The 15171-nt window shown below is 44.4% G+C and overlaps 1 protein-coding gene and 1 pseudogene across 1 annotated transcript; both read right to left on the bottom strand.

Moving 5' to 3' along the window:
* Positions 1-363: 363 nt before the first annotated feature.
* Positions 364-2756, bottom strand: LOC133921951 (monooxygenase 1-like). Its single transcript, XM_062367071.1, has 6 exons — positions 2597-2756; positions 2135-2281; positions 1744-1794; positions 1479-1644; positions 1145-1373; positions 364-1019 (listed from the first exon to the last, which is right to left on the bottom strand). The coding sequence occupies exons 1-6, from the start codon at positions 2671-2673 to the stop codon at positions 511-513; spliced, it is 1179 nt and encodes a 392-aa protein (XP_062223055.1). The 5' UTR covers positions 2674-2756; the 3' UTR covers positions 364-510.
* Positions 2757-4379: 1623 nt separating this feature from the next.
* LOC133923027 (monooxygenase 1-like) lies at positions 4380-7250 on the bottom strand (annotated as a pseudogene).
* Between the last annotated feature and the right edge of the window lie 7921 nt (positions 7251-15171).

Here is a 15171-nt window from a genome sequence, read left to right as displayed (position 1 = left end):
TCTTCAACACTGACATGTTGAGCAAGAGTGAAGGGACGAAATATGAGCAACAATTGGTGAATAAATGAATAAATAAGTTTGAATTAGTCTGATCTGAGGGAGACTTGCACGAATCTGTGTTCATGTAGGTCCCAGATTACTGCCCATTTCTTCATTTCTTATATGCTTAAACTTTGCGTTGTATCATTGTGGCTTGTAAAGACTTGTAATGGATTAGATGGTGATTTTTTGAGCTGTGAGCACCCGTACCTCTTTTGTCCTTCGTCGGATTCTCAAGATTTCATTTCTCGCTCCCGTCCTCTAACTCTATATAGTTCATTAAACTCACTGAATCTAAAATAGAGATCTGATATGGTACTACATTTTATGCCATGAATCCCATTTTTTTTCTTTTGAAGAAGTACAGCGAATTGTCGCGCAATTTCCTTGGTAGTACACTAATTCCAAAATCCACATGACATGACAACTGAGAGATGCTATATATCATCCAGAGAAGGAAATGCTAGATTGCTAGAGGCGACCGCAGTCATAGTCGGTATGCCTAAGCGACCTGCTGCCTACGAGAGCCAGGACGGCCACGCAGGCGAGCTTCGTGACATGCCATTTGGCGCGCAGCAGCGTCCCCACGACGTAGGACTCGAGAGACAGCATGGCCACCCGCGGTCTCCTCTCCCGGACGTACTTCCCTATCGCCACGCCGATCGTCTTCTTGTCGCACGGCTCACGGCCGACGGTGGCTCGCGCCAGCGACCGGGCGAGCACCACGGCGTCCTCCAGCCCCGCCGACCCGCCCTGGCCGATGAACGGGCCCATGGCGTGCATGGCGTCGCCGGCGACCGTCACGGCGCCCTTCTGGAAGGTGCCGAACATGACCTGCCACGGGGGGCGGTACCAGAGCTTGGCCACGACGTTCAGGGACTCCGGGTCGGAGGCGCGGACCATCTCGGTGATCTCGGCAGGGCATTCTTGCAGCTTCTCTAGCACGAAATCCTTCATGGCGCCCACGTCTTTGGTGATTCCTGGAATCAGGTATCATTGGAAATGAACCTTAGTTCTTCAGTTCGGCCAAGTGCGTGCTACTTATCTGGAATTCTGAATTCCAGAGGCTAGCTGTTCTATTTTGCTTCGTAAATCATAATCATGCCTGTGGAAGGGTTGGGGCAGGTTACAAAGAAATGGACTAGATCGTCGGTGACTGGCAAGCGCCCAAGAAAGAAATTTTCGCCTCTTAGGCGCAGAAATTCTGTCCCAAATGGATGTCCATGCGGATATCTTGTGAATCCACGCAGGACAGTGCGAGGGATTGGCTTCGGCACGGACAGTCCTAGATACTTCGCTGCCACTGAGTTCGTGCCATCACATCCAATCAGGACCTGCACATCGAGATCAACGCAAAGTTTCAGACAGAGGAATACAGAATAAGAGAAATCCGTTCATTGCAGGTCTTGGATTTGGTATGATGAACGTGGCCACATCACCTTGGCCCTAATGGTACTACCATCCATTGTAGTAAGAACGGCGCCATGGATGCCAGGATCTTCATGGATCGCTGCGATGTGGCAGCCAAAGCGGATTGACCCTACGGGCAGGTTCTTTGCCAGTGTCTCAATGAGATCCTTCCTATTCACGCGTCGGAACTCATTCCTAGCCAAATTTATGGAGGCGAGATTGCCCTGTTTAGTGCCTTTGTCATATTAAGTTTGTTTGCATCAGTACTTGGCATATCAGAAAGGCATGTACTACCTGATGGGTATCAGGTTGCTCTTGTTTCCTTGCAGCCACGCGTCGTGATACCTGAAAATGGCAGTCACATAACATATTCTTCGACAGTATTTCATTTGAGAAACATCATTTTTTTCTCTGTTATACATTTGAGGCATCCTTCTGGCACACAAGTTCTTACCGAGGATCAGTTATTATTCAATGAAAATGAATTGTCAATTTTCACACTAAAAGTTTCCATCTTACTTGTCCCAAATATCTGAAGATATCTGACTTCGTTTTCGAGGGAAAGATATCAGAATCAGCACAATAGCTGAAAGAATTTTTTTTTCATTTGAATGTTATACTAGTTTTCTTATACTAGTTCAAGTAAAAGTAAACTATGAACTGAAGAAAATTTGTAAAAGCTTACGCAGTAATAAGGTTGGCAGTCTCCCTTAGCTCTGCAGCAACTCCAAGCTGGTCCAGAACTCGCCATCCGTTGGCATGAATACCAATGGTCGCGCCATCAGCTCGTAAAGTCTCAGACTTCTCCAACACAAGACTAGCAATCCCTTTCCTAGATGCAAATCAGCATAAGATTTTTGTTGTTGTTCAGAGATACTTTAGAAATCCAAACTTTGCCGCAAGTAAGAAAAGATCATGGCGTAAGGTTCAGATAAAAAAAGATCATGACACAAGACATCTCCAGGTCAAGATTAGATGCAACCATATGCTGAACTTGACACGGAAACTGAAATCTACAAATAGCAATGCAACCGTATGCTGAACTTGACACGGAAACTGAAATCTACAAATAGCAATGCAGTGTTGTGTTTCGACGATGCAACTCTAGAGAGGAACAATAAAATGGGAAATGGACAAGTACGCTCACCGGTGAAGAGCAAGAGCAGTGGCAAGGCCGCAGATGCCACCGCCGATGATGACGATGCCATGGGTCTCCTCCTCCATTTCGTCTTCCTTCCTTACTCTCCTTCTGTGGACATGTATAGAAGAAGGTATACAATGAAACTATCTGGATAGTTGTACGTCTGGGAAGAAGGTATAAATGTCCATAAATTAGATGTTGGTGCAGGGAACCTTGAAGTCCCAGTCAGTCAATGCGCCCATAGAAAAATCACCGTTTCTGCGAATGCGCACATCTTAACAGAAGCAAATTTTTATACTACCCTGTCTAGAAAGATGCTTACGAGCATTCACGCTGCTCATCTCGTGATTCAATGGCTAGTCTGAAGAAGAAAGAGAGGAAGTGGACACGTGTCATCAAATGGAGAGGATTTTTCGTAGAATAGATATAGAATTTGCTTTCCATCTTAATAGTCCTTCAATACATTTTAAAAAGCTATAATCTGTTCCTAGCACCAGGCTGCTGTCTACACCTTGCATCAATGCTTTATTATTGCTTTTATCTGCAAAGACGCAAAGAATAGCATAACTTCTTTGCCAAATTGTCCAAACAAAATAGAGCTAGTTCTTTAACATTGGCATGCGAAAAAACATGACAAATAATTCATGAATGAGTAAACTTATGTAAAGGGGATTCACGAGTACTCTGGCTGTTGTCCTTTTCTTTGTTCCTTAAACTTTATTATGTTTTGTATCCTTGTGACTTGTTAAGATTTTCTCTTCATTAAACTATGAGAACAGAGTGATATCTCTAATGTAGAGCTTTCAATTGAGAGGCAATCAAACTCGAACTTGGGTGCTCGCAGGTTGTGTGTGGTTTTAGCGATTTTCTGGCCAACCAGTGTTCGGTACTCCTCTCTTTTTAAGACGAAGCCAGAGGATGTCTTCTTCCTATGATCAAGTTTTATTTTCTTTTCATTAAACCCTATGTGCCACAAGCAGCCATCACAGTGAGAGGAAAATCGTATTGAAGAATACAATCAGAAATGTATAAAGGTTTCTGAAAAAATCAATAAAAGAAAGACAAACTACAAACAACAAATGAAAGCTTTAAGAACCATCCAAGCATGAGGTAAAAAAAAAGTTCCCAGCTCTTAAAATAGTTAAAAGGAATTATGCTTCCAAGTATATAGTGAAAACTTGTAGACATATAATGGATATTTTATAATTGATAGACATATATATAGTGGATTAGATGGCAATTTACATAGCTATGAGCACACGTCTTATTTTTCCCTTGTTCCCCTTGAGGGCCAGGTATCTTTCAGCCAGTCCATGCTGCTTGTTAGAGTTGGTCTTCCTTGAGTAGGAAGTTTAGTGAGTAAACTACTAGCAGCATCATATTGAAAATAACCAACGATGTTTTTTATATTACTATAGATAATTAAAGTTGATGGCTAGAGTTTTACCACTTCTAAGGGAAAAGTAAACAAACTGGAAAATTCTAAAGAGACAAAATCCAACCCTTGATGTGGTTGACATAATCTAATAGAGAGATGAGATGACCCGGTCGGAGCAGCTAGAGGCAACCACAATCGTAGTCGGCATGCCCAAGTGACTCATTGCCCAGAAGAGCCAGGATGGACACCCAGGCAAGCTTGGTGACAAGAGACTTCGCTCGCAGCAGCGCCCCCAGGAAATTATATGAGGCAGGTTCTCACGAAAAGACTCCTATCTCTATGTGATATGTGTCCTCTACTACTTTTAAATATGTTCAATCATACTGTTGAATCGAGAAGGAACAGCGTGAATCAGAGTCTCACGGAGACCTTTCTATGAAGAGTCTCGTAAAATTTCCTTCCCACCGCGACAAACTCCAACGACAGCCTCGCCACCCTCAGCCTCCTCTCCCTGACGTACTCCCCTATCGTGGCACCGATCATCTTCTCGCACAGCTCACGGCGGCCTCCGGCGGCCCGTGACAGCGACCGGGCGAGCACGGGGGCGTCCTCCAGCCCCGCCGAGCCTCCCTGGCCGATGCACGCTCCCATGACATGCACCGCGTTGCCGGCAACAGTCACAGTGCCCTTCTGAAAGCTGCGGAGCGCGACCGGCCACGGGGGCCGGTACCAGACGTTGCCCATCACGTTCAGCGACTCAGGGTCTGAATTCTGGACCACTTCGATGATCTCGGCGGGGCATTGATCTTGCAGTTTTGCTAGCACGAAATCCTTCATGGAGCTCACGTCTTTCTTGATATCTGCATCAGGGAGGCGTTATCACAAGGTTCCTCAGTTACAACATGGTCAGGGAGAAGATAACTCATCTGAGCATGGCCAGTAAGTTAGGCAAATTAAGGTTAGTTCTTCAGATATACCTGCGGAAGGATTGGGCAAGGCTACAAAGAAACTGACTAAATTGTCGGTGATGGGCGAGCGCCCAACGCAGAAATCTTTGCCTCTCAGGCGCAGAAAATGGGTTCCGAATGGATGCCCACGCATATACCCTGTAAATCCACGTAAAAACGTCGCGGGATTGATTTAGGCGCAGATAGGCCTAAATAATTTGCTACTACTGAGTTTGAGCCACCACATCCGATCAGGACCTGCACGATGTGATCAACACGGACTTTCAGACCAAAACAATAAATATAAATGAATCAGTACGAGATCTTGGTAAGATCGATGCTGCTGGCTGCATTACCTTGGCCCGGATGATACCACCATCCACTGTTGTAAGAAGGGCGCCATGGTTACCTGGATCCGCCGCATGGACCGCTGCAATGTGGCAACTGAAGCGGATTGCCCCTGCAGGTATGTTCTTGGCCAATGTCTCGATGAGATCCTTTCTTTTCAACCATCGGAGCTTTTTCCTAGCCACGTGATGGAGAGAAGATTGTTCTATTTAGTGCCTTTTTTGCACAGGATTACCAGGGCTCTGGTTATATATGAGATTGCTTGTGACACTTAGTCCCTGACAGGTACCAGGGTGCTCTTGTTTTCTTGCTGCCACACGTTGTGATACCTGAAATGCCAGTCACAAAGCAAACACTTATGGCAAAAGTTTTCATCTTACTAATCCCAAACATCTATAAAATTATCAGAACAATTTTCCAAGGTGAGTTGTCAGAATCAACACAATTATTGAGAGAGAACTTTTCATGTCATACTAATATTCTTATACTAGTGCCAATAGAAATGTAAACTGAAGAAAGTTTCTAAAACTAGAAACTTACGCGGTAACAAGTTTGGTAGTCTCCCGGAGCTCTGCAGCAATTCCAAGTTGCTCCAGAACTCGCCATCCGTTGGCCTGGACACCAATGGACCCGACATCTGCTCGTAAAGTCTCAGACTTCTCCAACACAAGACTAGCAATCCCTTTCCTGGATGCAAGTCAGCAGCAGATTATTTTGTTGTTCACAGACACTTCAGAAATCAACCGCAAATGAAGATCACGGCATAAGGTTTAGTCTAAAACAGAAAAAAAAAATCACATAAGACATTTGCGGCACAATATTTTCATTACAAGATGTGCCCAAGCCATAACATTTTCAGGTAGAGATTGGACATAACTGTATGTTAAACTAGGCACACGATGTTGTAAAACTAACAAAGAAACTGAAATACTACTCTATAGAGGAAAATAAAAGGGGAAATGACCGAGGGATGTCACCGGTGAAGAGCAGGAGCGGTGGCAAGGCCGCAGATGCCACCGCCGACGATGACGATGCCATGGGCCTCCTCCATGTCTCCTCCTTTACTCTCTTGTTAGTTGTTACTGTCGGGAAGATGCTACAAGCATCTTCATAAGTAGGTAGGTGTTGGTGCATTTGACCTTGAAGTCCAGAATCAATGAGCTCCAACAAATATAATCACTGGGTGTTTGTTAAGTAATGTGCATGTGTGCACACCTTAGAGTTTGCACTTCAATAGATTTCAAAAGATCCAGCACCATGATGCATGTCTACGCCTAGCACCAATACTTTACTGTACCTTTTATCTGCTATGACCCAAAGAGTACAGATGCTCTTTGTCGATCTGTCAAAAGAAAAATAAATAGAGAGACAGAGAGAGGAAATTCTTTAGCATTGGCATGTCATTAAGGAAAAGTAAAATGTTATAGAAAAATATGAAAAATAGTTGATGAATAAATGAATGAAAATAAGTCTTATATGAGACTGAGAGGGATTTACATGTCTCTGTGGTTATGCATGTCCCCTGATTACTTCTTGGAAGTCAACCAAAAACCTGCTAGTTCTTCACAATTTCCACAAACCTATGTATCTAAAATTTCAGAAACAGCCGACCACATTTTCTGAGCCACAACACAATCAGAAAACAAATGATGCACTGATTCTTTCTCATTGCAGTGGTTTCAGTCTTTTTGCCAGATTATCTATTGCCAAGGATTTGATACTTGATTGTCTATTGTTACAATATTAAAAATAAGAATACCTGCGGAGTCAATGAAGTGTACCATGAATAGAGACACAAAGTTTATACAGGTTTAGTCCCTCGAGTTGGGTAATAGCCTTACATCCCGTCTTTCCTTAATTAGTCTTGGATCATAGAGTACAATGTGGATGTGGATGAGTCTAATCCTAAGAACTAGGCGAATTTTGATGTGCCTAAGGTTTAAGACCTAGCCAACTAGGGGTTGCTTCTGCCGTGGATCTTCGATGGGTGTTGAGTCTAATCTTGAGGGCTCCATGGCTTTGGAGATCTGAAGGTACAGTTTGTGATTGTATGATTGCTTGATCAATTTGACTTGCGTTGCCTTGGACGTGTCCCTCTCTCCGCCTTATATATTTGGGGGAACCCAGGGTGTGGTCTTATTCGGATATTTCGATCGCGTCCTACTTGGATTGTCAAACTCCCATAGATCTAAGAATCCTTCTCGAATAGGGGATAGCTTCCATATCTGGGGTGAGTAGCTTCTAAGTTTATTCTTTCCATATCTTACTCCGTGGCGACCACGACTAGCCCCATATCGAATAAGATGTATTCGATCCTCACATACCTTTTATAGATATACGGAATATATGGAATATACAATATCAATTATATATCCCCATCATCTAGCCCCCTACCTCTGCTCAGAAGAGGGTTGCTGGTTCTTCATGTTGACTGGGAACTCCTCTAGGGACCCATTCCTCCTAGTTGGGAAATTCTTTGACTGCACGGATCGAGTTCCCTGGGAATAGTCTTCCACCAACATGAGTTATAGCATTGGAAATCCCGATAAGATCTTAGACTTTCCATCCTTATCCATTGTGTTTAGATCAGACGTACGTGGCTTCTGAGGGGAGTTGATATGATTTGACCCTTAACAGAAGTATTTGGAAATCAAGAATCTTGACTCACCAACCTTGATGTACGACACCGAGAAACAAAGGGTCGCACTTGCCGTTAGTTGCCTGACAGTTACATCTTTCTATAGGAGGTGCACTTCTATGACTCGCAAGTCTTTATAAATGGAGAGACACATACATTATCTCATAAACCCTTAGACTTCATTTAAGTCAAGAAACCTTTCTTCTTCCTTCAAACTCCCCTACTGATCATAGGCTCCTTTATTTCCCAATTATTGATGTTACATCCTATTCCGATCCCAAAAATCATCATCATCTCGTCTAATGATGAGACGTCTTCCTCTTCGAATAGTGATATTCCTTCCTTCAACCAATTCTTGTTGGAAGGGTCGGATAGCGACAACGTGTATGGCGGCTAGTGGGACTTGTGGCTTGATGGAGGCGTTGAAGGAGAAGAAGAACTCGAGGAGCTTATCTTCGAGAATCCTACTCTAGGGCAAGGAGCCAATGGTGATGATGTATCTTTGGGGCCACCTTCACCCTCGACCTACCTTGTCAAGGACGACGTGACGAAGATAGGAATGGCAACAGGTCGGGTTTGGGGCATGAAGATGCTTCCAGTGATATCGGGGCTTCCGATAAGAGCCTCCTTGGGGAGAGAAAAAACACAGACTTCCTTGAGGAGATAGATCTCATCCCCTCCTCCTTTTGTTGTGCTATTCTCCTTTCCATATGTTTCTTAGATGCTTTCGAGTTTGGAACTCGGGTGCCCTCATAGGGCAACAAAGGTCTTTTGATGTAAATCTTCTTGAATTGTAAGTGAACTTCTTAATGAAGAAATCCTTTATCTTAATTTTTCTAGATGTCCCTTTTACAATTCCTCCAAGTTTGTATGGTGCAGGAATTGCTTTGCCGTCTTTGGATGCTCAAGTAGTTCACCTATAAACATACAAATACTCTTTTTTGCATATAGATACAATTTGTCATATTATATAGCTTGCAGAGCCACGACCTCCGGTAGCGACAAGAGACATTGAAGAAGATGTAGGACATGCGAACCAGGCTTCAAGCGCGCACCGCGATAGCAAGTTGGCGAGGAGCTACGCTTGATTGAATTCATTAAGGAAATCCAGAAATCAAAACATGGGTTATTTTTTGTGTGGTGTAAGATTGTGGAGTGAGAAGGTCATTGTGGCAAGTGATACCAACAAAGGCAAAGATCATCATGTATTATATGAAGATTGTTGAGATGATTTTAGTTACGTCAAAGCTATATCAACTCTAGACCATGAAATTTGCGCGAGCCACCTCTCTAGTTCCGTATTAGTATAACACAATTAAAAGTAATCACCTCATTCACTCTCAAGGCTGAGAAATTATCACGTTAATTGTAATAAAAAAGATAAAATATGTACCATCAATATATATGGCCCATATTATAACGGTCTAGATTCATTAGGAGACCATGCAAGTAATAGAAAGAAGTGGCCTAGATTTATAATAGACTCCTATATGGATACCACCACATTCAATTATGGAATGCCCAAGGGTTGGAATCCTAAACGATTAGATATAGCGTTCGATGTCATCGAGAGCAATTCTGTCTAAAACAAAAGGAGAGAGAGAGCAATTGACAGATAGGCCCAACATCAGCATACAAATCATTTCTGCTAAGCAAAACTCAACAACAGTGGTCCGTGGTTGCGCAGGGAGTTGGTGTTTTCAAGAGAGAGGTCTGCCTACCTATTAGACATAATCATGCCTTTCCATGTATAGCTCCCTCAGATTGAGGGATTTATTATAAAGCGTAATTGTAGCTTCCTATTTTTGTATCAGCTGACTATATATGAAAAGGTATGCCATCCCCTTTTGGCTCGTGCGGTGCACTCCTTTCGTTCCAACACCGCGTCCGTGTTGCCCCTGGGCGTGATGACTAGTCCTGCAACCACACTGCCCTCGGCAGCGCGTGTGTCGCCCCCGAATGCAGTCGTGGTGCCCCTAGCAACACACGTTCTTGGACTGCCTCCACGCACCCACCACATGCAAACCCGTGCGGTATCCGGGATCGTGAAGCCAATTCAGCGTCTGAACCTATCTGCAGTGCACTCCTCGGTTTCTCCAATCTCAACGAACTATCGAGGTGCACTAATAGACCCCAACTGGTGTGCTGCAACGGCGGAAGAATTTCAAGCTCTCATCGACAACAACACTTGGAAGCTCATAACTCGTCCTATCGGCACAAACAATATGACAAGTAAATGAATCTTCAAGCACAAGTTCTATTCTGACGGCACTCTCGTCCGTCACAAAGCGCGCTGAGTGGTGCACGACTACTCACAATGGCATGACATTGACTATGATGAGACATTCAGCCCAGTGGTCAAACCATCAGCCATTTGGATTGTCCTCAGCATTGCGACATCTCACTCCTGGCCCATCCACCAGTTCAATGTCAAGAGTGTGTTCCTCAATGGCCATCTTGATGAGGTTGTCTATTGCCAGCACCCGTCAGGTTTCGTCAACCCCTCTTCACATAACCTTGTATGTCTTCTGCATAAGTCCCTTTATGGTCTTAAGCAGGCGCCACACGCCTGGTATCAATGATTTTCCACCCACGTACATCGACTTGGCTTCATCCCATCTACATCAGACACATCTCTCTTTGTTCTCAAAGATGGAGACAACATGGCCTACTTACTGCTCTACATCGATGATATCATCCTCACCACTTCATCAAGCTCCTTGCTGCCTCACTCATCAGCTCTCCTCTGAGTTCGCGGTGACTGACCTTTGTGACTTCCACTTCTTCCTCGACATCTCCGTCAAGCGCTCCACCACCAGTATCTTCCTCTCATAGCACCAGTATGAGGTGGACCTGCTTCAGCGTGCTGGCATGGCCGAGTACCACTCCACATTGACTCCTGTGGACACCTGACCAAATCTTTCTACCAAGGAAGGTTCCCCGGTTGCTGATCCATCCAACTACAAGAGTTTGGCTGGCACCCTTTAGTACTTGACCCTAATTCGATCAGACTTGGCTTATGCAATACAATAGGTTTGTCTCTTTATGCATGACCCATAAGAGCCTCACCTTGCGTTGATCAAACAAAATCAGATATGTGAAAGGCACTCTTGACATCGACCTCCACATTGGGACTGCTCCAATCACCTCCATCATGGCATACTCGGATGCCGATTGGGCGGGCTGCCCATATTCAAGGTGTTAGACGTCTGGCTACTATGTCTACATGGGTGATAACTGATAATATCATCTCTTGGTCATCTAAACACTAGACTACCATGTCTTGATCCAGTGTCGAAGCCAAATATCGGGCCGTTGCACATTCAGTCATCGAGTGTTGTTCGCTATGCCAACTTCTTCAGGAGCTGGACATCATGATTGCCTCTGCGACTGTTGTCTATTGCGGCAATGTTAGTGCTATCTACATGTCTACCAATCCGGTCCAACATTGGAGCACGAAGCATATCAAAATCGACATCCACTTTGTCTGCGAGAAAGTCTCTCTTGGGCTGGTTTGAGTACTTCATGTACCCTCATCTCACCAATTCATGGACATCATGACTAAATGCCAGCCTCTCTAGTTATTTCATGATTTTTGGTCCAGTCTTTACATCCAGAATCCTCTAGATATGAGTGTGGGCTGGTATTAGATATAATCATGCCTTTCCATGTATAGCTGTACTTACCAGGATTAGCTCCCAGATTACATCACTTGGATTGAGGGATTTATTGTAAAGAGTAATTGTAGCTTCCTATTTTTGTATCAGCTGACTATATATGAAAAAGGTATGCCAGCTCGTTTTGACTCGTGTGGTGCATTTGTGAGGAACGGTGACGTCCTACGAGGGGGATGAATAGGACACTTAGAAACTAATGGCTCCAAAAACTTCACAAGATAAACTTATCTCAATGTCTATCTAAATGCGCTTTAGGTTTATCTAGTGTATCGACTTTACCGCTCAAGAGGATTGCAACCTACTCTAGCAAGGTAAATTGCAAGTATGTAAATGCAGAAATGTAAATAAGGTAGAGAGACAAACTCAGCACAAGGGATTATTATCCCGTGGTATCGGTGGCACACAAGACACCCCTAGTCCACGTTGGATCTCCACAAAGGATATGCTCCCGGTTGCTAAGTCTCTTTCGCTCACAAATCTTGAGCTACCAAGTCACCAAGACAAGACCTCAAGTATGATGAGCCACCAAGGCGAGGTCTCACCACTAACCTCTCTTCTGATCACATGTACGCCGTCTTCACTTCAGAGCTTTAGTCACAAAGACAAGGGCCTCCGTGTCCCCGCACAATATTCTTGCCGTCGCTCCACACCAAGTCAGAGGATCAACAAGTTACCGGTGATTCACCAAGACTCTAAGGCATCAGCGTACCTCTCGGTATACGGTTGGATCATTCCTTGATCCATTCTTTAGGTTGCATCACCTAGTAACACTTCTCTCTAGGCCTATAAATACTAATCACTCTCTAATGGTGTGCTTAATCATCTTGGATAAACACTTTAAGCACTTAGATGGTTTGGATGTTTTCTTAGGTGTGTATGAGGTTCTCTGGACTCAGGTAGCTTCAAATGACTGATTGGGTGGATATTTATAGCTTCAAAACTGTTAACTAGATGTTGCTCCAATGGCTCAACTTTAATATGAACACTGGATGGTTCGGTGTAGACATTTTGTACTCACCGAACCATTCGGTGTATACACCATCACAAACTAGCCATTGGAACTCCACTCACTAACTCTTCTTAACACCGGATGTTCCGGTGTAACCTTCACTTCATCACCGGACTATCTAGTGTGTTGACCTGGGCTTGACCGTGACACTTCTCTGTGCAAAAAGCTTTGGCATTCAAAATCTTCATCGTCGAACCTTCCGGTGTGTACAACACTATCTTTTTAGGATTTTTCACACATTCTGTTAAATTCTCTAGTGAATCCCTCGATGTGCATATTTTCATCGCCGAATCTTCTAGCGTGTTAATCTTCGGTCTTCCACTGTTGCACCCTCTCTGCAACAAATTCTCCAGTGTAAGCATCTGGTGTCTTCAACTCCGAGCGCCGGACCTTCTGGTGTACAGAAACTTCTTTGGCTTCTTCTGACAAGAATACTCCAGTGTGTATAGTCCTCCAAGCACCGGACCTTTTGGTGTAGTGAATTTTCCTAGGACTTCTTCCAATTCAACTAAACTTTATCTCAGCTGTGGTGGCTTCTTCATGTATTGCATCCATGAGACCTACTAACATATATTCTTGACAAACACATTAGTTCCAATGATTATGTTATTATTAATCACTAAAATCACAATCATAGCCTAATAAAGCCATTTTTGCTACAACATTCCTTTCCTTCCAGCACTACCACGTGGGATCTTGCTGGTACGAGTTCCAATGATAGCCACTCGCCCTTCGACAACTCCGTGAACACTGCCAATAGGTAGGCTGCCCCACCAAAGACTAGCAAACAGATGTAGTGTTGCTGTGTTGGTTGGGCTATCTAATGGCATGCGTTGTTGCAACATATCTTTCAGTCTCATCAATCAGCTTGGGGATGGAAAATTGGAAATGTCATTTGGCACCGGTCGGCCAGCCAAGCGCCATCATAATTTTGCTTGGAGCTCATAGATACATAGGTGTAATGGAAAATTTGCCTAGAAGAACATTATAGATCAAAACTCACAAATTGGTGTCATCATGCAAACATGGACATTACCAAAGAGTTTGAGATAACGGGATTAAACATTTCGAGAAAAATCAAAGAAAAAGTAAAGAGTTGTCAGGGGCACGAAAATGTGCCTTGGAAAGAATACAGCAAGGGCCCCCTCTAATGAGGAAGCCCAAGCTTAGGGATGACCGATAGCCTTGAGGAGAGGAGAGAGAGAAAAAGAGTATCATGTGTCTCTTGATGAATCCAAGAACACACGATGTTATCCAGGTTTAGCCTACTATGGGATAAGAGCCCTACGTCCTGCGTATTCTCTGTTGGTGCGAGAAAATATCTTCCACGAATAAGTACGGCGAGAGCCTCCTCTAGAGAGGAGACTCAAGTTTGGAGAAGAAGTGGAGAGGAAGGAATACTGATTTGTTTATCTCCAAGAGATTCGTCCCTAACTTGATGGCCATGGGTCTGCAATTATAGTGCCATTCGGAGTGTAAGTATACAAATATACCCTTAAAGAGATAGTGATCCAAGTTACCTTCATGCTACAGTGACTTAGAGCTAGTTGAATTACGTAACCTAGGTTCATGCAGAATACATTTACCCCTAACTAGAAGATATTATCTACTATGGCAAATACAGTGGTGTAGGTGACCCAGAGGGTGCGATACTCGGCCGATCATCAATTGCGAAACGGTGCCACACTGTCCTGAATATTAGGATGACCTCCACTTGCACTGGGTATGTCAGGATGGCCATCACTTGCACCGGCATGAAATATCAGTCACTTCCTTGTAGGCAGAGGATGACTCGTGAGCCTCCTATGGCTGATTTTTCTCCAAGGCTTGATGACCCACTCCCCGGGCTTCGGAGAGCTTGCCCAGGTTCCGGAGGATTGGGGCTCCGAGAGACTGGGGCTTTGGAGCCCGGAGACCCGAAAGGCCCTCAAGGACCCAAGATTTATAGGCATAGGCCGATGGGGCCAAGGACGTCAGGGGTCCTTAAAGACGGCCCCCAATAATCCCTTCCGAAGACCAACAACTTTTCCTATCTCGAGAGGTAGTGGCTGGAGGGGTTTACGGTCTTTGAAAGCCGGACTTCCAGCTGAGGATTCGGAGCTTAAGGGATCCCTTGATGACGACCCTTTAGTAATGTTTATAGGCTAGGTATTTCCCCCGAACAGTACCCTCTCATCCGCTGGCCCCAAGGTATGGAGGGATGAGTGGATGCAGAAGGAACTAGCTCCAGCTCAGCAACATAGTCAATATATCCTAATATAGCTTCTCACCTTGAGGAGCCTCTCAATGGTGATTGTGAGCGATGATGGCAAAAACGTAATCTGGAGGAAACTGTATGGTTGACTGGTAAGCTGAAGGAGGGAGTCCATGATCCCCTCAGCGGTTTACCACGGTGAGGCCTGACAGAGTCAATGAGCTCTAGGACCCATGTGGAGTAAGCCCTTCAGCTCCCTTGATGGTGAGTCCTTTGACCGCTTGCACCATCATAGTGGAGGTTGCGTGTGGCAGCGAGGTATTCTCCTCATTTTTTGGCCTAAGTAATGGATGATGTGAGGTAATGGCAGTGTGTTTGACGGGATAACGC

This window comes from Phragmites australis, chromosome 6, assembly GCF_958298935.1.
Source record: "Phragmites australis chromosome 6, lpPhrAust1.1, whole genome shotgun sequence".
Taxonomy (NCBI): domain Eukaryota; kingdom Viridiplantae; phylum Streptophyta; class Magnoliopsida; order Poales; family Poaceae; genus Phragmites; species Phragmites australis.
This window is presented reverse-complemented; position numbering and strand designations above follow the sequence as displayed.